The following is a 21,375-nucleotide window of genomic DNA, read 5'->3' as shown; positions in this document are numbered from 1 at the left end:
CTTGGTATGGATGTGCTTTTATTTCTCTTGAATAAATACCTAGGAGTGGAATCGCTGAGTCACACAGGGGGTGAGTGTTTAGCTTCTTAAGAAACCACCACACTGTTTCCGAAGCAGTTGCACTGTTTACATCTGGGCGGCAGCCCTGGCTGCTCTGCCCTCTGTCCCCGACTGGGACACCGTCCCCTTGGCGTCAGCCATTCTGCCGGGTCTGTGGTGCTCACCTGCCTCCCCCCAGGGACTGCAGGTGTGGCGGACCTTCCCGGTGCGTATTTGCCAGCCACTCGCCTTCTCCGGTGACGCGTCTGCTTAAACAGTGTGCCTATCTTACTGCTTGTCTTTTCACTGAACTGTAGCACTTCTTTGCGTGTTCTGGATACAAGCTCTTGTGAATCCCATTTTTCCTATGTAGGGTTTCCTTTTGATCTGTGTAAGGGTGACTTTCAAAAGACATTTAAACATTTTTCGTGAAGGTCAATTCATCAATTTTTTTTCTTTTATGATTTTGTGTGTGTGTGTTCTAAAAATCTGGGCCGCCCAGGGTCACTGAGATGTTCTCACATGTTTTCCTGTAAAGTTATACTGTAGGAGGTAGATTCAGGTCTGTGATCCCTTCTGAGTTAATTATGGGGTGTAGTGTGAGGTGAGGGTTGATGTTCACTTATTTTCATGGATGGCCAGTTAATCAGCACCACTTATTAAAATGACTTTTCTTTCCCTATTAAATTGCCTTAGTATCTTTATCAAATGAATTGCCCAAATATATGTGTGTTTGTTTCGACTATTTTGTTCCATTATGTTTCTATCTTGTCTCTAATATCAAATCCATCTTGAATATCGTAGCTTTAGAGAAGGCTTAAAATCAATAGGATAAGTCCTCCAAATTCGTTCTTCATTTTTAATGGGTTGTTCTAGGTCTTTTTCATTTCCATACAAATTTAGAATCAACTTGTCAATTTCTGTAGAAAGGCCTGTTGGAATTTTGATTACATCACATTGAATCTATAGATCAGCTTAGGGGAGCATTGCCACCTTAACAATATGGAGTCTTCCAATCCATGAACATGGTATTTCTTTTCAGTTATGAAGTCTTTTAAATTTTTTCTCAGCAATATTTTATGGTTTCAGTTGAGGTGTCTGGGATGTCTTTTGCTAGATTTATTCTAAGAAGTTCACATTTCGGGTGTCACTGCTTCCTTTGTAACTCTCCTTCCATCTGAGCTGGCCGGGACTCCTCCTGCACTGTTCCTATGCTGGTGGTGCTGGGTCCCTTGGCCCCACCGCTTTCTGCTGAGTCTCTGTCCTAGGGGATTGGAGCATCCTCCACGTGTCCCTTATCCCATCTGTTCTCACCCACCTGGATGGGGATGGGAAGTTCCTGGCCCTTGGAGCTGGGGTGGGCGGAGGAACCGCATTGGGGGCAGCCAGGTGTTCTGAAGGAACAGAGTGATGATTGCCAAGCTCTTCAGTTACCCATTTCTTCAGCCTGACCCCCAGGTGCCCCATGGAGGTGGGGGTGGGAGAATAGTCATGCTCAGCTCATTCTCAGATACATGCTCTCTGGGGAGACAGGTGGGCTACTGCTCCCCCAGGTCTACACAGAGGTGAGATTTGAGCCTGGGCTTCCTGCCCATTACTCGGCATCTCTCCTCTTCTCTGACCCCACACCTGCCCTTGATGCTGCCCTATTTCTGGGCTCACCTCAGGGGTCTTTCACTGACAGTGTGGGCCTCTTCTCTGGCCAGCAAGTACCAGTCCACATTGGAGACCGCTCGGTTTATCATGAAGTCTTTTGTGTACTTATGTGATGGCTAGTGGTGTGAGTAACTTTGGGGTAGAGGCCTTATTAAGACCAAGAGAAAAGAAAGAAAGAGAGAAAGAAAGAAAGAGAGAAAGAGAGAAAGAAAGAGAGAAAGAAAGAGAAAGAGAGAGGAAGGAAAGAAGGAAGGGCAGAAAATGAAAAGATAACCAAAGATATAGGAGAAAATATTTAAAAAATTATACATCTACTAAGGGACTTACATGTAGAATATATAAAGACTTCCTACAACTCAACAATAAAAAGACAAATAACCCAATTAAAAATGGGCAAAGGAATTGAATAGACGTTTCCCAAAGAAGATACACAAATTGCCAACAAACACATGAACAGATGCGCAACATCATTGCTCACTAAGGGCAAGCAAATGAAAGCACATTGAGATACTACTTTACACCCATGAGAATGTTTATTAGAATAAAAGGGGAAATCACAAGTGTGGGCAGGATGTGGAGCAGCTGAGACCCTCCTGCTGGGTATATGAAGTGGTGTGGCCCTCGTGGGAACAGTTTGGAAGTTTTTCAGAAAGTTAAACATAGAAGTACATATCAAGCCAGTTACTCCACTGCTGGGGTTATGCCCAAAGGAACGGAACACACATGTGAAAACTGGTGTCTGTGCAGCATATTCACAATACCCACCAGCGGAAGTGACTCAGATGTGCCTGGGCTGGCGAGGGGATGAACTAAGCGTGGTAAATCCATGCGGAGGAACATTATTCAGCCTTAAAAAGAACGAAGTCCTGATAAAGGCTACACCACGGACGACTCTTAAAAACATGATGTTCAGTGAAAGAAGCCAGACACAAAGTCTCACATTGTATGGTTCCATTTATGTGAAATGTCCCAAACAGGCAAATGCATGGAGAGGGAGAGCAGATGGCAGTTAAGTCAGTTAGTTTAACGTTATATGAATTATATCTCAACCAAAAAAGTGACTGTGGAGTTGGGGCTGCAGGTCCTGCCGTGGGTCTTGTGGCCGAGGCCCTCAGGCAGCACAGGGGACAGCTTTGTAGACGGAACGAAGAGGACAGACTGTTTAAGGCCCGCTTTCCGTGTGCTTACAAGTGAACACACTTAGGAAAATAGGAACTTCTGGACAAGAGACTCCAGCCCCCAGAGGCAGCGGGAGCCCGGGGCTGGGGGGGCCAGGACGGGGTGTGTGTGTGTGGGGTCAGCCCTGGAACCAGCGCCCCTCCAGGCAGCTTTAGCGGCCATTTAGGGGCAGAAGGTTTCCTGTGGCGAGATCTAGGAAGAACAAGGGGGAGCAGCTGTTCTGTGAGGTGGGAAATAGGGTCAGAAGAAGGACACTGTCATCCTGGGGACCAGGGGGGCAGAGAGGGAGGTCACTGTGAGGCAGGTCGGGGTCTGGGGTGAGGGAGGGTGGACAAGGGACACCCCCTTGAGGGGCCAGCTGGTCTATTGTGGGGCAAGGGGAGAAAGCAGCCAGGGCCCCGCCCACCTGCACGGAGGCACAGCCCTTGACTTCAGGCCTTGGAGGGGTAGGTGGGACAGGGCACGGTGCCCAGGGACCTCAGCTGTCCTCCCCTCATCCCTTCCAGCCCTGCTGTGTAGAGGAGAAACTGAGGCCCAGAGAGGCCACTTGCACGTGGACTGCAGGGCAAGGAATCCAGGTCCTAAGAAGGCCACGTGTTTAGACACAGGAATTACTGAACGAGGCTGAGCAGATACAGCCTAGAGCCAGCTGCCTTTCTCCCACTTCTGGGAAAGTTAGCACAGAGAGGTCAAGAACCATGCTGGAGTCGCACAGCTTGTGCCGAGCCGGGTTCTCAGGCTACCTGATCTTCATCTCTCTGTTCCTTCCTCCCCGTAATGAGATATAGTCACTGAGGTGCAGTTTCAGATTCTTAGCATGAACCTCTCAGGAATGGGTGAGTTTTAGTTTGTTTCAGCACTTTTTTTCCCTGGCGGCAGCTCCATTCTAAGCAGGGACAGGTCTCCACCTGTGTGGTCCATGGACTTTGGCGGAGTCACCCCAGTCTGACTGGCTGTTTCCTCACAGGAAGCCTTCTGTGGGGGCTGAGAAGTCAAACCCTTCCAAGCGGCACCGCGACCGCCTCAACGCCGAGCTGGACCACCTGGCCAGCCTGCTGCCCTTTCCACCAGATGTTGTCTCCAAGCTGGACAAGCTCTCGGTCCTGCGTCTCAGCGTCAGTTACCTCAGGGTGAAGAGCTTCTTCCAAGGTAGGACTCTCACCTGTGCCCACCTGTGCCCAGCTGGGTCTCACCTGGGTTCACCCTCTTTGCTGGATGGACAGTTTGTGCCTCATGTCCTGTGTGACCATCTAGAGGAGGATTCGCTGACTGCCGAACCAGACAGCTCTGATGGGAGGGGTAGAGCCAGTACCTCTCCTCCCCGCCCCAACCCTTGGCCTCCCTCTCTGCCAGGTCCTTGGAGCTTCCTCACAACCCCAGGGCTCCCGGGACCAGGGGGAGCTGCTTCGTGTCCTGCTATTGGCTGGAGTGAGCTGGGTGGCCGGTCCTGTGGTTGCTTTGCGGTGCTGGGTGCCTGCTGTGCTCCCCACACCTGGTGCTCCAGGTCATGCTCATTCTCCATGTGGCCTGGCTCAGCTCCTGAGAAAGAAATGTGCTTGTCACTTCAGGGACGGGTGGGGACTGCAGGAAACTGTAGAGTTCTGCTCTGCCTGCCGTCCACTTTTGCACTTCATCATGCTGCTCAACAAAATGCCTTGGGCTCCAGTGAGGATGGACAGTGGGTGAGGGCTGAGGCCTGGGACCATGTGAAGCAGGTCTGTCTACTCTGCACAGCAGTGGGAGCAGTTTGTACTGAGATGTATCTGGGGTGAGACTCAGCCTCTGCCCACTGCTAGCTTTCTCTGCTCCTCCTGGCGATGGGGGCCGTTTTCCCGAGGACTCCGCTCTGCCCGCCATGCACTCCAGCTGGACAGCATCACCGATCCCTCCTCCATAGGCCCATTGGCCTTCATTTCCTCTCATGGAGTGGGAGCCCCAAATCCTCTGGCCACTGCTGGCCTCTGAGGACCCCACTGTGTGTGTGAGATCTCTGCACGGGTGGTCTCGGCTCCTCCCAGCCTCTTTGCGAAGCCCACCCGTCTGTGTTCGCCCTCTGCTCCGGGACATGGACCCGTGTTGGTGTGGGGCTGATGTCGAGCCACGCTGAGATGTCCCATCATGGAAGGGCCATCTGCCCCCGGGGAGGCCGAGCACACAGGCTGTGTGGCTGTGGGATGTGCTGAGCTGGGTGTGGTCCCGTGTGCTCGTGGCTCAGGTCTCGGCCATGCCCGGGGCTCCTCTGGGGTATCCTGCATTCCTGTGCCTCCCCAGGCCACCTGCCTGTGCCCACCCCACACTCATGCCTGTGGACACCTTAGACAGGCATGTGGGCTGAGCTATTGCCGCCCGGTCCCCTCTGCTCTGTGAACACCCCGGGGTCCCTGGAGAAGCAGCTACAGCGGGTTCCCGTCTCCAGCCTTTATAACTGCCAGGGCCCTGGGTTCTCTCACTGGGTTCTGGGCCCACATTCAGAATTGTCTGAGTTGAGTCTGGATTCTCCTTCGCGGTGTCCACAGTATCAGGCTCATGTCCTGTCTGTTCCCAGAAGTGCCTTTATTTCCTTACGTTTTGGGTTACTGGTTGCCCTGGGACCTCGGGTCTCTGATGAGCCCACAAAAACTTGCAAACTTGAAAATTTCTCTCGGTGCTTTGTTGTGAGGTGGAGTGAGGGGCTTTAGGCGTCTGTATTCCAATCAGAAGCTGAATGTGATGTCCGTTCAAGTGGTTTTGAATCACACTCCTTTCAAAGTTAAAAATCAACAGTCACCGCCAGTGGGGCCTCCGAGGGGACTCGAGAGCGTGGTTCCAGGTCCCGTGTGGGCTCGGCACTGGCCGCCGGGTCCGGGGGCTTGGAGGAGACCCGGTGTGGCAGCTTTCTGACTTGGAGTCAGGGCCCTGTCCAGGCCTCCCCTGGCCCTCCTGTGTCCCTTCAGGGAGGAGGGTCCGTCGTGGGGGTGTGTGACCGCTGTCACAGGGGCCCTGCTGGCTCCAGGCACCTCACATGGCCCTTGTAAAGGGTGTTGGCTGTGGGGACGCTGGAGAGGACACCCGAATGGCATTAACACTCAGCATTGTCCCTTGACCCTGCAGGGGGGGCCTCCTCGCCACCCCCCTCCCCACCTCCCGCAGGCCCTGGCCGGCCCAGTGCCCTGGAGTTGAACACGCGGGTGTGTTAGCAGCAGGAATCTCTGCATGGAAACGTTCCAGGGGTTTTGTTTCGCTTTCCAGGGATTTTAATTTCATACCAAAATGTATCGATTTTATAAATAGGAAAAACTTAAATGTGTGAAACAGCCGAGAAAACCTTCGCAGTGCTGCTGTCATCTGGGTGTGGGGCTCCAGGTTCCTTGTCCTGGACCCAGCTGAGCCGGGGCTGCTGGGTAGATAGTTCCAATTAGTCTAGTAATTGTTAAAATCGTCACATCGTTCCTCATGTATGAGTGTTATAACCACACATTGCACAGTAATGTATACAGTCGGGGCTGAGCAGACTGCGGGGGCGGGGGCAGCACCCCCCAGGCAGCGCAGGAAGCCTGCTGGGGGACCGGTGACGGAAAGAAGGAATTGCGTCTCATCGGAAAAGCTGCCTGACTCTGAGAACCGGGACAGTAGATGTTACTGTTTGACTGCTGGGCCAGAGGGCTGTGTTCATGGAGCTTAGAGTCCCTGGAGGGAGGCCCCGGGAAGCCCTGCAGACGCAGAGCACGTGCTGCAGACACACGCCAGCCCTCAGAGCCCTCTGCCTGGCCTGAGGCTGTGGGGGGCACGTGCCCATGTCCCAGTGCCCAAGTCTCCCCTCAGCAAGGCCCTGTCCCCTCACCAGGCCCCGGTCCCACGCCTGGTGCTGAGGTCAGTTTGCTGCGGTGACCTGGAGCCTTATCAGGTTGTGCAGGACGACTGTGCTTTTCCAGGGGGGCTGTGATGTGACGAAGAAGTAGAGGAAGTCACACAGAATGACAGTGCACCATCGCATGGGGCGCCAGACCCGCCTCTGGGAAGCACCTGTTTTATGGCTGCAGCTACTGGGCTGTTTGGACAGCTCAGGCAGGTTGGGGGCTGCCTGATGGGGTGGTCAGTTCTCCCTCCTCCACTGGCACACCCACGAAGACCAGACCTCCAGGCCCAGAGATTGGGAGGGACCGGTCACTCCCTGTCTGGACCAGTCCAGCTGTGCCCAGCCAGGCCAGGGTTGGCAGTCTTGGAAAGACTGCTGTTCCCAGGAGTCCAGACGACTGTCCAGGTGTCCACCTGAATGCCTAGTTTTTAACCAGAAGCAGAGTGACAGTCCCATGTCGTGCCGACCCCACAGCCTCCAGTGGGGCAGGGCCCCTGCCTGAGCCTGGGAGGCGGCTCCCTGCTCCGCTGCAGGCCGGCCTGGCTGCTAAGCTCACAGAGACGCCGTGGGAGCGTCGAGACTGTCACCACCAAGTGAAATAGCAAACCTGATTCCGCCAGCGCACCCTTTCTATCAAGGCTTCCCAAGGTGTACATTGTAGAGAAAATCCTAAACGCTTTCCTCAATTCATTTCCACTGAGTAGTTAGAAAAAAAGCCAAGCTATAAAAATTGGATCTTAATCTGTGCTTCCTGACTCAGAAGTGGGTGAATTAATTTCATTACCGCTTCTATAAAAAGTCACCTTTGGGAAGGACATGAACTGGAAAGTTTCATCTTCAAAGGGTAACAATGACCTGAAAATTTCCAGTAATGTTTAGTGTTGACTTTCATGAATTTTTAAAAGGCAGCGGGATTACTTTATTTTATTTTACTGGTTTTTGCACAGAGCAAAGGGACGGTGCTTCCGAGTTATAAACCCTCTGCTTGTACCCCAGAGCAGAGTTTTCCACTCGTAAATCTCACCATTCACGAGAGGGACGATGTGGGGGAAGGTGGGTAGAGGAAAAGCCTGGGGACCCCCTAGGTGGGGCTGGAGTGTAGAGGGGTTCCTTACAGGACATGTGGACCCTGAATGTGTGGGTCCAAGAAGCCCCTCACCCGCTCACTTAGGCTGAGTGGTCAATTAGGCCGCCCTCCCTGAGCGCCCACTCATTCAGGATAAGGACCAGTGCCCACCTGGCAGGGAGAAGCAGCTCGCACAGATGACAGAGGGTCCACTGTCCACACAGGTCTGGCACGTTGCCGGCGTCCCCAGCGAGTCACACAGATGGGAGCATCATTGGGGGTAACAGATGTGTGCTCCTGATGCCTGGGAGAGAAGTGCCAAGGAGAAGGGAGCCATCTCAGTAAACACAATGGAGAAGGGAAAAATTACAAAATCTGGAGATTCTTCCCGTTGTGACAATACTGTCCCCCCATTCTTCACGTACCCTGTGGTTGAAACTGTCCTCCTGTCCCTGTGATTCTTTGTGCTCAGCCTCTGTCACCCAATTCCACACATGCCTGTCCTGCAGCCCTGACTGGATGGCCCTGGTTCCCTAGGCACCTGGGCTGGATGGGTCTGCTTCACCCCCATGGCAGGTGGGCAGGTCCAAAAGCTTTTCAGCCCTGCCTGTGTCATCTGGAATCTCACTGTAGTTGGCACCTGTTGTCTCAGGGCCTCAGCCAGAATTCAGACCGAAAGAGTTCTGCATTAACAACCTGTGATAACGCAAGTAAACAGAAGAGCCATAGTCCCGCCCCTGGCATTCAGGGTCTAGCAGAGATGTAACCATCAGTCCTCCTGCTTACCAGTATAAGAGCCCTGAATACAAGAAAATATCTGAAACCTTTGAAAATATGTTGATGAGCCAGTGGAACATTAAGGAATACTCAGAGAACAAACTAAGTGAAGCTGAGAACCCAAGGAGAACGTCGTTAAAGAGGATTGTGAAGGAAGGGAATTCCAGGAGGTGGATCTGAGATGCAAGGAGGAAGGAAGATGAGAAGGTACTGACTGTGGGTACATTAGGCCCCAATTATATGAAGCAATACCACTAATACATTGGAAGAACAAAGAGAAACAAATTCCAGCCATAAGAGCATATATATTTGGAGCAGGAGATTTGTATTAGTCCAACAATTCTTGTATTAATTACCCTTGGAGGTTGATTAGCTGATTATACAATTTCCATGATAATCATCAAGACAAGCGAAATGGGATTTAACTTTCAAACTAGTGGAGAGAGAAAAGTGGAATGAGAAATGTAATCAACGAAAAGAAAAGACAAGAAAGGAGAAAAAAAAAAAGATATGAAAAGGGTGGAGCAAATAGAAAGCACAAAATTCCAAGCATGTTACTAACTACAGCATGCCAACTAGCAGCTGGGGTTATAATGGTGGACAACTATGTGTGTTCACAGAGGCCACAGGACAGGGCAGTGAGAGGGTAGAGAGATCCTAACCAGAAGAAATCTGATGAAACCACATTAATGTCAAAAAATCAATTTTGGGGTAACAAACATTACTGGAAATCATGTGTCCTTACATAATGATTAGAACGTTCATTTCATCAAGCAGATAAAATAATTTTAAATTTGTGTGCTTTTAATAACCTAACCTCAAAAATCAAAACAAAAATCAACAGAACTATAAGGAAAAATAATACATGAATTCATCATCAGAAAGAAAGAGGTTAAATAATTCTCTCAGTATTTAATAGATCAAATAAATAAAAATCAGTAAAGATTATAGGCTATTTGAACAATGCAAAAATGGCTTAATCTAATGGGTATACATTAACCACTATAGTCTGAAACTACAGAATTTACATCTTTTCAAGCCCACATGAAACTTGTAAATGTATTGAAAACAGATTGGTAAATAAAGCAAGTCTCAATAAATTTCAACAGACAAAATGAGTAATATATGGTAAGGCCTCAATGCAATTATCCTAGAAATCAATAATGAAAAGATGACTTGAAAACCCTCATATTTGGAAATTAACACTCTTGCAAATAACTCATAGTTCAAAGAAGAAAACGTGGTGGAATTTAGAAAATATTTACAAATCAAAATGTGTGGGATACAACTAACACAATACTTAGAAATAAATAACCTTAAGTGTTTATATAAAAGACGGCTGAAATTTTATGGCCAAAGCATTCAGTTTAGTAGTTTTGATTTTAGAAAAGCATAACAAACAAAAAGAGATTCAAAGAAAGCAAATAATAAAGAAGATGTTCGTGAAATAGAAAATAAACATACAATAGAGTTATTTTGCAAAGATTTGGTGAGACTGATGAAGGAGGAAAGAGAAAGTGTCAAGAATGTTGAAGGGACACAATGGTAGAAGATGTAAATATTTCAATATGAAGCTAATATGAACAAATTCATGCCAATAAATTTGAAAACATAAATGAGTAAATTCCTAGAAATACAGCTTACTAAAATTGATTGAAGAAGAATAGAAAACCTTAATAGTCATATGACCATTAAAGAAGCCTAATCAGTTATAAATCTTCCACAAAGATAATTTAAGCCCAGATAGTTTTAAAGCAATTTCCACCAAATACTAAAGGAAAAATAATTTCACTCTATACTGAATCCTGTGGTGTTGAGTTGGAGTTGCAGGTATTGATGTGAAATCATGGATTTTGACAAATGTGGATATAGACATAAATATGTGTGTATAAAATGTCAGTGTGTTCTAGCTCTGTCCACTGACACCAGTTTCAGTGAGCACAACTTACATTCAGACCTTGGTATATAGACACCATTCATTAAAAGGAAAAAGGGTGTTTGTTGTTGTTGTTTGTTTGTTTGTCTCCTTCCAGAGTTGGGGCAGGGAAAGTACAAGAGAAGCTAAGAACATTCGGGCTAGAAAGCAAGGCTGTGTTTGGATTGTCATGGGACACAGAGCCATCAGAAGGGGCTGCACTGGCCACATCTGGGCCAATTTCAACATTAACAAGAGGAAGGATAATAATGGCTTCAACCCAGTGAATAAAATAGGATTCCATAGTCCACACTGATCAGAGAAAGCTCCTCCTTACAGTAAACTGCTGACTAATAGACAGGAGACAGGATTCTAGACAGAGGACTGTAAGTAGAAGAGGTGAATTATAAACTCACCATTTGGTAACCATTGTAGTAACAATTCAGGCAAGAAACATCAACAGTGCTAAAATTAGTGCTTCAAGTGGGGTGAGAAGTGGGATTTTCATAGTCTTGGCCTATCTCCCAACAATATACAAATGAATTACAAAAGTAAAAAACGTAGAGTGGAGAAACCCAGCACACACTGTCCTAAGTGATCAAAGTCGACCCCACCAATAAAGGAATAGCTGACATCGTGCATGAGAAGAGCACACGGCCACTTCTGTCATATTCCTACTGAAGATGAATAATCACGAGGAAACACCCAACAAACCCAAACTGAGAGGCAGTCTGAAAAATAACTTGCTATAATGTTTAAAGCCAAGGTCATGGAAGTCAAGGATGGACCAAGGATGGACTTTAGATGTATGGGAACAGAGCAGGGGTGGGGGGGACAGCAGGCCCAGACCCCAGGCTAAAGGGATGTTAGTGGAACAGTATATAAAACTCGGAGTCTCCAGGAAAGGATATTTGGGGTGCTTTGTACTATTCTGAAAACTTGCCTGTAAGTCCAACCTTGTCTCAAAACATAAACAAAAGAAGAAACAAAGAAAACTGCACAACCGAACATTTGCTCTGAGGTGTGAATGGCGGGGCTCCTGGTGAGGTGTGGGGAGAGCGAGTCCTTCCCGGAGGGTGGGAGGCGGGCGGTGGCAGCATGTGGGGCAGCGCTGGCCGCAGCAGCTGTCAGGGAGCACGGTGTGCTTGTGTTTGTGAGGAAGTCACGTTTGGACCTTTTAGGATAGCCTTTGGCATTTTCAGGCGCCCAATCTTTTTGTAAAGAGAAGTTTGAGAATAGCCAGCGCTTTCCTCACAGCCACCATAGCCACCAACCATCTCACAAATGAGCAGCGGTGGGTGGTCAAGCGGGAGCAGGCTAGTGGGTAGCTGTGGCCGTGAGGACTGGGTGTAGCCCGGCAGGACAGGGTGCCATGGAGCGCGAAGGTGGGCCCCACCTCAGATGGGGGTGCTCTCCTGACAACCCAGACACCTGTAGTTTTCTTACAGCCACGGCCCTGCCGGTCCCTCTGCTCCTCCAGGTCTTCTCATCAATTCAATCTGTATCTGTCCAGGGTGAATTATGCGTGACCGATAGGAACCAAGAACCTGTAGTGACATGTGATTGACATATGAGGAAATTGAAGGTGATGATGACTGACAGGCCAACTTCAAGTCAGAGTTATTTGCAAATCTGGGTAACTGGAGGCTTAGCCTCCAGTTTTTACTCTATGAACCTACTATGACTTTACTATAAATTCATGACTCATGCAGGAAGCAGAGGCCCTCTGACAGCTGAGCTGGGCACTCCTCTAAACTGCAGGGCGCCGGCCTGGGGGTGGACGGCTCTGGGACTGCTGTCAGCTGGGGCTGCCACTGAGGACACTGCGGGCTGTCCCTCCAGGGCTCCGTCCTGTCTGAACTCCAACCAGGACTCCCTGACTGTCGCGCTGTGAGGTACTGGGCCCGGGCTCATGCGCCTCGTCTTCACACCTGCACATTGTGCAGTCACTAATTGAATAAATATTTGAATTTTTAAAAGCATCAGGACACCTTTTTCCTTTTTGTTTTGTTTTGCAAAATGTTTCTTGAACCCTTGGCTTGACACTGGTGCACTTTCCTTCCGATGTATTGAAACTTAACAAAAACACCCAAATCGTTGGCTTCTTCCAGGTTTTATGCCATGGACAGATATGGACCTGCAATGCATAGAAATCTCATTCCTTTTCTTTTTCTTCCCAAAGAGCTGTTCTTGGTTGCACTTAGCACTGTGGCATGGGGATTGCAGGGAGGGTGTGTTTGCGCTGCAGGACCTGTGACCAAGTTTCCATGGAGCCCCCGTGGGCTCCACGGAGGAGGGCCTCAGAAAGTGGTTAGCAGTGCAGCCTCTTGACTGGAGAAGCCAGCCTCACTGGCCGCTGCTCCGCACCATCACTGGCTCTGAGGAGATGCGTTTTGGTGGTTCTTTGAGCCACATCGCAGTGTGAAATGTCTAAAGCTTGCTGGTGCATTTTAGAAAACATGGGGGTTCTATATATGCATAACCCACAGACACCGACACGTGTGGTGAGGGCCAGAGGGAAGGAGAGCGGAGGCTGGGAGGAGGTGGACAAAGGTGGGAGTAGGGAGGGGGGAACAGGGACATCTGTAATAGTGTCAACTATAAAAATAACGTAAAAAAGGGAAAGAAATAAAAAGAAAATGTGGAAGTTCTTTCTATAGGAAGTTAACAACTTGATGCATAAACATCTTGGAATGTGCTTTCATTTCCTAAATACATGAAAGGCACATGTTTATTTATACTCTTGATGAGTTTTCTTGTCTAAGGGAACTTGGGGCTTTGAGTGGCAGCTTTAATCCCTTCTCCCCTCAAGCTGTACCACTAGAGAGGGTGGACAAGCATTTGGGAGAACGGACACGACACCAAACCCCACATGCCAGGACCCTCTTCCCACATGTGTGCCACACTCTGTTAAAGCACGTCCGCACCATGTGTGGAAAGCTTCCTCACCAGGAGCCATTCTCCCACTCATTGTCTTACCCCAAAGCAGGACATTCGCATGCTCTGTGATCACACACACATACACACACACACCCCCAGCATTCACACACTCAGTGTTCACACACCCAGTGTTCACACCGTGTTCAAACACAGCTTTTATACACACACATCCAGAGTGTTCACACTCAGCGTTCACACACATGGCATTCACACACAGCACTCACAAACACAGCATACACACACTGTTCAGACACAAAGCATCCATACAGACTCACAGTACTCACAAACAGCATTCACACACCGAGCATTCACACAGAACATTCACACACACACACACACAGAGTTCCCATAGGCCCTGCTGGTTACTCCCCCTTCTGTGGTCCCTCCCTTCTGTTTTTTGTTTGTCTGTTTTTTACCTATTGGGGGGGCACTGCCTAGGGAGAGGGCGCCTGCTAGACAGTGGGGAGGCCAGTGGGCTTGCCCCCTCACCTTGCCCCCCTGTGTAGCTCTTGGGGGTGTCCTCCAGACCAGGGTGCAGCCAGGTGAAATGGGCATAGAGGAGAGGGGTCACTGTTTTTCCTCCAAAAACTCCCCACCCACCTGCAACCTAGGGCAGACGGTGGAGCCTGCAGGTGAAGTGCCTGCAGAGAATGCCCTTTCATCAGGCGGGTGAGGTCCCCACAGATCCACAGAGGGAGCTCTTGGGTAGAGGAGAGCTGGTGAGAGGCCCATCCTCCCCAGGACCAGGCCAGCACGTCCTCAGGCCCTCACTCTGGGGGAGGGGACAGGGGAGAGGACAGATGCAGCTCTGTGATGCTCCGAGCTCCCCTAGACACACAGGGGCAGCCTGGACAGCATTCTGCTCCCTCTCACCTGGTGCCGCGTGTTTTCTGGGAGGGCTGGGGCTCTCTGGAATCCTCGTCATCCTGGCCCCTCCCCAGACACTCACCCAGGCCGACTAACCACGTGTGCTGGACTCGCCTGCTTTGCAGGCTAAAGTGTGTGTGTCCCTTGCCTATTTGTAGCCGTGTGCGCACAGCAGGCTGCCAAAGCCACCGTGGTCCTTCCAGACCGCCAGGCGCCCTCGGTCTCTCCTCGTGCACGTTGAGGTTAAGGCTGCCTTTACTCGTTTCCTGTCACCCATCTGAGCGCTCGATTATTGGTGGGGACTCCACTTCCTTGGGGTGATTGGGAGAAAGCTGTGCTTGTCGGGGTCTCCCGCACAGAGAACCTGTGGGTGGTATCCAGTGCTTCCGCTCACCGTCCCGTGCAGAGCCCGGCAGGTGTCCGACACTGAGCACCAGCTGCTTGGAGTGACAGGAAGGATCGATTGTCTGCAGCCCAGGTGCAGGCAACACAATCTGTGCAGAAGGTAACTGAGGCCAGGAGCTTCCTCTACAAATACAGTTTGTAGCCATCAAGAAACCTAAGTACATGTACACTTCATGTCCCTCTTCCAAGGCAAAGCGAGGAGTTTATCTTTTAGTTCTCAGAAAGTGAAGACTTGCCGAAACCGGTTTGGCTCAGTGGATAGAGCGTCGGCCTGCGGACTGAAGGGTCCTGGGTTCGATTCCGGTCGGGGGCATGTGCCTGGGTTGCGGGCACATCCCCAGTAGGAGATGTGCAGGAGGCGGCTGATCGATGTTTCTGGCTATCTGTCTCTCTCCCTTCCTCTCTGTAAAAAATCAATAAAATATATATATATATATATATATATATATATATATATATATATATATATATAAAGAAAGTGAAGACTGAAGGAATTCGTACAACTGTGAGGTGGGGGCGCACTAATGTGATGTCAGTGAAGGTGCATGTGTAGAGATTAGAAGTGGAGCATCCCCTCCCTGCATCTCCACCCCCTCCTCCCACCTCCCACAGAGTACCTGCCCCTCCCCCTGAATTTATTTGCCTCTCTCCCTCCTTTGGAGCACTGACTCTCTCTGCCCACCCCCTCCAGCACCTTCCCTTGAGCCACCTGCACTCTCCCTGAATCTACCCTTTCTCCCTCCCTCCTCTGGCTCACCTGTCCTCTCCCAGAACCTTCCCTCTCTCCCTCCCCTGGCTCACCTGTCCTCTCCCAGAACCTTCCCTCTCTCCCTCCTCAGGCTCACCTGTCCTCTCCAAGAACCTTCCCTCTCTCCCTCCCCTGGCTCACCTGTCCTCTCTCCCAGAACCTTCCCTCTCTCCCTGCCCTGGCTCACCTGTCCTCATCAGAACCTTCCCTCTCTCCCTCCCCTGGCTCACCTGTCCTCTCCCAGAACCTTCCCTGTCTCCCTCCCCTGGCTCACCTGTCCTCTCCCAGAACCTTCCCTCTCTCCCTCCCCTGGCTCACCTGTCCTCTCCCAGAACCTTCCCTCTCTCCCTCCCCTGGCTCACCTGTCCTCATCAGAACCTTCCCTCTCTCCCTCCCCTGGCTCACCTGTCCTCATCAGAACCTTCCCTCTCTCCCTCCCCTGGCTCACCTGTCCTCTCCCAGAACCTTCCCTGTCTCCCTCCCCTGGCTCACCTGTCCTCTCCCAGAACCTTCCCTCTCTCCCTCCCCTGGCTCACCTGTCCTCTCCCAGAACCTTCCCTCTCTCCCTCCCCTGGCTCACCTGTCCTCTCCCAGAACCTTCCCTCTCTCCCTCCCCTGGCTCACCTGTCCTCATCAGAACCTTCCCTCTCTCCCTCCCCTGGCTCACCTGTCCTCTCCCAGAACCTTCCCTCTCTCCTTCCCCTGGCTCACCTGTTCTCTCTCCCAGAACCTTCCCTCTCTCCTTCCCCTGGCTCACCTGTCCTCTCTCCCAGAACCTTCCCTCTCTCCCTCCCCTGGATCACCTGTCCTCTCCCAGAACCTTCCCTCTCTCCCTCCCCTGGCTCACCTGTCCTCATCAGAACCTTCCCTCTCTCCCTCCCCTGGCTCACCTGTCCTCTCCCAGAACCTTCCCTCTCTCCTTCCCCTGGCTCACCTGTTCTCTCTCCCAGAACCTTCCCTCTCTCCCTCCCCTGGCTCACCTGTCCTCTCCCAGAACCTTCCCTCTCTCCCTCCCCTGGCTCACCTGTCCTCTCCCAGAACCTTCCCTCTCTCCCTCCCCTGGCTCACCTGTCCTCTCCCAGAACCTTCCCTCTCTCCCTCCCCTGGCTCACCTGTCCTCTCCCAGAACCTTCCCTCTCTCCCTCCCCTGGCTCACCTGTCCTCATCAGAACCTTCCCTCTCTCCCTCCCCTGGCTCACCTGTCCTCTCCCAGAACCTTCCCTCTCTCCCTCCCCTGGCTCACCTGTCCTCATCAGAACCTTCCCTCTCTCCCTCCCCTGGCTCACCTGTCCTCTCCCAGAACCTTCCCTCTCTCCCTCCCCTGGCTCACCTGTCCTCATCAGAACCTTCCCTCTCTCCCTCCCCTGGCTCACCTGTCCTCATCAGAACCTTCCCTCTGTCCCTCCCCTGGCTCACCTGTCCTCTCTCCCAGAACCTTCCCTCTCTCCTTCCCCTGGATCACCTGTTCTCTCTCCCAGAACCCTCCCTCTCTCCCTCCCCCGGAGCACCCACCATCTGCTCTCCCTGCCAGGCCCCGGTCATTTACTCCCCTGGGTCTGGTTGCACTGCACTGGGTTGGACTCACAGACATGCCGGCACTTATGGAGAGAGCGAGTATCCTGAGAGGTGAGCTGGGGCTTTCAGGTCACCTGTCAACTCCTGGACTCGTGTACCCTCTGGGCCCCTGGAGAGGCCTCACCACAGTCACCAGGAAGGGGCAGCACACTCCCATTGTCCTGGCCCAAGGTCCCCCCCCCCACTCCCCCAGGTCCCAGTTTCTTAGCTGCACAAAGGAGACAGGCCACCTGCAGTGCACCTGGTGAGTGGCCCTTGTGCATGGGCTGCCGGGGACCCTGCCCTGCATGATGTGTGGCCATGTGGTCACGATCTGGATACTTTGGTAACTACCCATCTTAGTCAACACAGGCTGCCCCAGACAAGGTGGCTTGTAGACAACAGACACTGGTTTCTCACATCCTGGAGCTGGACGTCCAAGCCCAGCGTGCCCACACGGTCGGGTTCTGGTGAAAACCTATTCCAGTAGCAGATGCTGCCTTCTCTCTGTCCTCACTGGCAGGAGAGGCAGGGAGCTCTGTGGTCTCTTCTTGTAGGGGCACTAATCACATTCATGGAGTGCCACCCTCATGGCTCAGTCATCTCCCGAAGCCCCACCTCCAAATACAACTTGGGGTTAGGTTTCAACGCATGAATTTTGGGGGGAACACACATTCAGTCAATAGCACCACCTTACTGTGGAGTGAGCTGCAATCAGGGGGAGAAGCAGAACAGGAAGGTGTTACTGGGGCCCCTGCTGCCCAGGCTGTAAAAGGCACATTAGGTGTGTGGCCTTGTTGGACCCTGTCTTACAGGGGGTCCTGGGAAGCTGCTCTAAGCTGGACACATCCCTGTGCTGAGCACAACTCCGAGGGGGCCCGGCTGGAAGTTAGCTTCCAATGAGATGGACCGAAGTGGGGCCATGGCCATGCCAGCTGCCTGCAGAGGGACACTAGGAGGTGTGGAGGTGGGCTCTGGCCTCTGAGGGGTTGGGGCAGGAGGCTGAGCCCCAGGGGCCAGCAAGCTGCTGGACCAGGACTGGAGGAAGAAATAGCCTGATGACACCTGCTGTGGGTGCCACCCCAAGCGTGGAGGTCAGGTCACAGAGCAGCAGCCTTGGGGCTCTGACTTGATGTTGAAATAGTGCCAGGTTTTACTGGGCATGTGTTCCACTGGGGTGTGGACATGGACCAGTCCTCGCTAGGAACTGCAGCTGGTGAGAATTGGGTTTTCAGCTCAGCCTCCTGTGGGAGCTCTGGGCGACAGGAGTCCTGTACTCCAACCCATAGACAGCCCCTTGCATTCCACATTCAGTGCATCCCACATCCTGGGCTCCTCTGTCCGGGACCCACCTGTCATGGACTCACTTATGCTGCACCCAACTGTCTGTCCACTAAGAAGCTGGCTTCACCTGAGCTGGGAGCAAAGAGGCTTCCACCTTCCAGGCATCACAGCACTGTCCAGAGGCAGAGAGCGGGGAGTCTCCTGACTTCCACCAGGAGCACTTGGCACCTCTCACTGGCCAGACTCAGGCACTGGTGGGGGGTCTGTGCCCCCGTGGCACATGGTTCAGCTCAGGTCACACCTTGTCCTGAGTCTCCTTTGTGCAAAGGAAAGGAAGGTCTCTGAGCAAGCAGGGTGGGGCGTACGGGGTGGGGGCCAGCAGGCAGGGTGCAGTCAGCCCCAGTCTGAGCCTCAAAGGGAAGCCCCTGCCCCACCCTGTGAGGGTACATACAGAGATGTCCACTATCTCCAGGATAATTCTTCAAATTCTCTCTGTTCTGAAGGAAACTTTTCAGGGATGCAATAAATCAATGAAATGAGAGAAAGGCTGGTTCCAGGTAATTCTGCAGCCAGTTGGGGGACAGCATGGACAGGGCACTGAGAATCGCAAGTGTGGCTGCAGTTCTGGGGCTATGGAGACGTAGTGGGGAAGGGTACAGTGGGGCCAGACTCTGTGGGGTTCAGGCAGCTGCGTGAGCCTGCGCCCCCTTCAATTCTGGGAGTGGACAGCCCCGGCCCCTGCCACCTGGCCCTGACCTGCCTGACACACAGGAAGCCCGATGCTCCAGGCTCTGCCCAGGCTGAGATCGGCTTCTGTGGCGCCCCCCTCACTGCCCTTCAGAGGCCAGGCACTGGGCACTTCGATGGTTGCCCCACAGGGAGGTCCTTGCACCCTGGATCTTGGGGTACTGCTCATCCCTGGAACATTGCCTCCTCACCACCTGCTCCACAAGCTGGGCCATAGGAAGGGGGGTGCACAGTGACTCTCCACACTTTCACCAGCTCCCTGAAGAGACACCCCAACCTGCTCCCTACCAGCCCTCCCCCCTGACCCATTACCTCGAGCAGTCCGGCACAGATGGAACCTGGAAGTGGGCTTGCCCTCCTCATACAGGAGTGGGAGGATGGGCACAGAGGGTGAGACCCTCCGGGGTGTGCCTAGCAGTGGGGCTGGGGTCTGTCGGCCGGCACCCCTGCCCACAGCCCCACCTTTGCTCAGCTCCCCTCCCAGGTCAGACCCTCAGGTCTGAGCCCAGGGAGAGGGCTGACTCAGGAGAGAAGCCCGGAGATGGAGTAGACCCAGGGTGGCCAGGCAGTGCTGAGGCCAGGAGCTGCTGGGAGGGGGCCCGGGGGGGCCTGCAGGGGGTGGGGGTGAGGGCTGCTCCCCACAACCCATTTGCTGTCACCCCCTTCACCCCCTGGTAACGGGAATGACCTGACTCAGAGCCCTTGGGCCCCCTGTGACCCTCCACCCCGCCCCCATTGGCATTAGCCAGCATCCTGGGCACCCCTGAACTGGGGGACCCAGGAAGTGAGGGGCTGGCCCTGTCAGACCAGGGATTGGGGAAAGCTGCCCCCTGCGCATTAGAATCGCATTCGGTTTCTTTCTGTCTTGCCTCAGGCCTGGGGGTGGGGGTGGCGGCTCTGCTCGCACGCGAGGCCCTGGCCAGGGTCCAGGCTGCTGTCACTGCTCGGAGGCCCCATCGCGTGACAGGACCCGAGGAGGCCGCTGGGTGTGGCCCAGAATGTGGCTGCGGAGGAGGGAAGTGGGGGTGCCCGCGGCGCAGGGAGGGGGGCCCGCGGTGTGGGGGCGGGGAGGGGGCTGTGTCCAGGTGCAGAGATGTGCGGAGAAGGGGAGTGGGGGGGGGGCGCGATGCTGAGGGGGTGGTGTCCTGGTGGGGGCGGTGCGGGGCAAGAGATGTGGGGGAATACGACGCGTGGGGGAGGAGGGGCGGTGTCCAAGTGTAGAGAGATGCGGGGTCAGGGAGAAATTAGCAGTTGGGGCGCCCCCCCCCCACTTTTGACCCCCCGAGTGGGCTGCAGCCCCTGTGCACCTGGGAGTGAGCTGTGCACGCTGCAGTGAGGGGCAGGGTCCCCGCGGGGTGGAGGGGTCAGCAGCGGCATCCGCGGTGACGTCACCGCCTGGGGTCCACCCCCAGCCTCGCAGCTGTCGGAGTCAGCATCCCCCTCCCCCAGGGCGTCTGCTGGCGAGAGAGTAGGAGGGAAGGGAGGTTGGGGCTGGAGTGTCCCTTCCCTCAATTCAAGGGAGGTGCTGGGGAGGGATGGGGGCAAGGAGCTGACTCGAGCTAGGGAGAGGGTGGTGGCGAGCTGGCAAAGGAGTTTGCAGAACGAGAGGTCTTGGTGGTCTGGGTCTGTAGCCTGTGACCTGGGTGCACTGAGGTGGGGTCCTGCCAACCCCCAGCATCACTCCTGGCCTTTACTGAGCCCCAAATCCTCCCAGGCACTGTGGGCCCCTTCCCCAGCCCCCGGCTCCAGCCCCCGCCTCAGCCCAGCCCCAGCCCCAAGCCCTAACTGGTAGGACTATCTGGGTGGGCTGGGAAGCCAGGCCTGGCGGTAGGGGCTGCCTGGAGGGGTGGGGGTAGAGAGAGATGGGGGAGGGTAGATCTCCTTGTCTTATTCCCACACCAGCTTCTCCTTGATCTTTCTTGCGTCTGTGTCTATAGAACACATACTGACTGAGCCTTCTGAGACCCGGAGGTCCCTTCAGGGGAAGGGCTGCTCCTGGGTCTCTCTTGGGGAGCAGAGAGCCTTCCGACTTCTGAACCTGCATTGAGAAGCAGGGTGCACACCAGAGGGGATTAAAAACAACCTCCTGCCCTAACCGGTTTGCTCAGTGGATAGAGCCTCGGCCTGCAGACTGAAGGGTCCCAGGTTCGATTCCGGTCAAGGGCATGTACCTTGGTTGCGGGCACATCCCCAGTAGGGAGTATGCAGGAGGCAGCTGATCGATGCTTCTCTTTCATCGATGTTTCTAACTCTCTATCCCTCTCCCTTCCTCTCTGTAAAAAATCAATAAAATATATTATAAAAAAAAAAACACCCAACAATCTCCTTTAACGTCCCAGAGCTCAGCATGTCTGCCGTGTGGG

General features: G+C 53.0%; 1 protein-coding gene across 1 annotated transcript in view; it reads left to right on the top strand.

The window, feature by feature from the left end:
* Positions 1-21,375, top strand: part of AHRR (aryl hydrocarbon receptor repressor) — a gene marked incomplete at its 5' end in the record, with an annotated part of 65,992 nt that overhangs the window by 3,075 nt on the left and 41,542 nt on the right. Inside the window, one exon of the mRNA XM_081090394.1 lies at positions 3,842-4,023. Coding sequence (XP_080946520.1) covers positions 3,842-4,023 — 182 coding nt within the window. The remainder of the gene's footprint in view (positions 1-3,841; positions 4,024-21,375) is intronic.

The sequence above is a fragment of the Myotis nattereri genome, assembly GCF_964212035.1.
Source record: "Myotis nattereri genome assembly, chromosome: 4".
Lineage (NCBI taxonomy): Eukaryota > Metazoa > Chordata > Mammalia > Chiroptera > Vespertilionidae > Myotis > Myotis nattereri.
The sequence above is the reverse complement of the archived record's forward strand: the minus strand, read 5'-3'. Positions and strand labels throughout refer to the sequence as shown.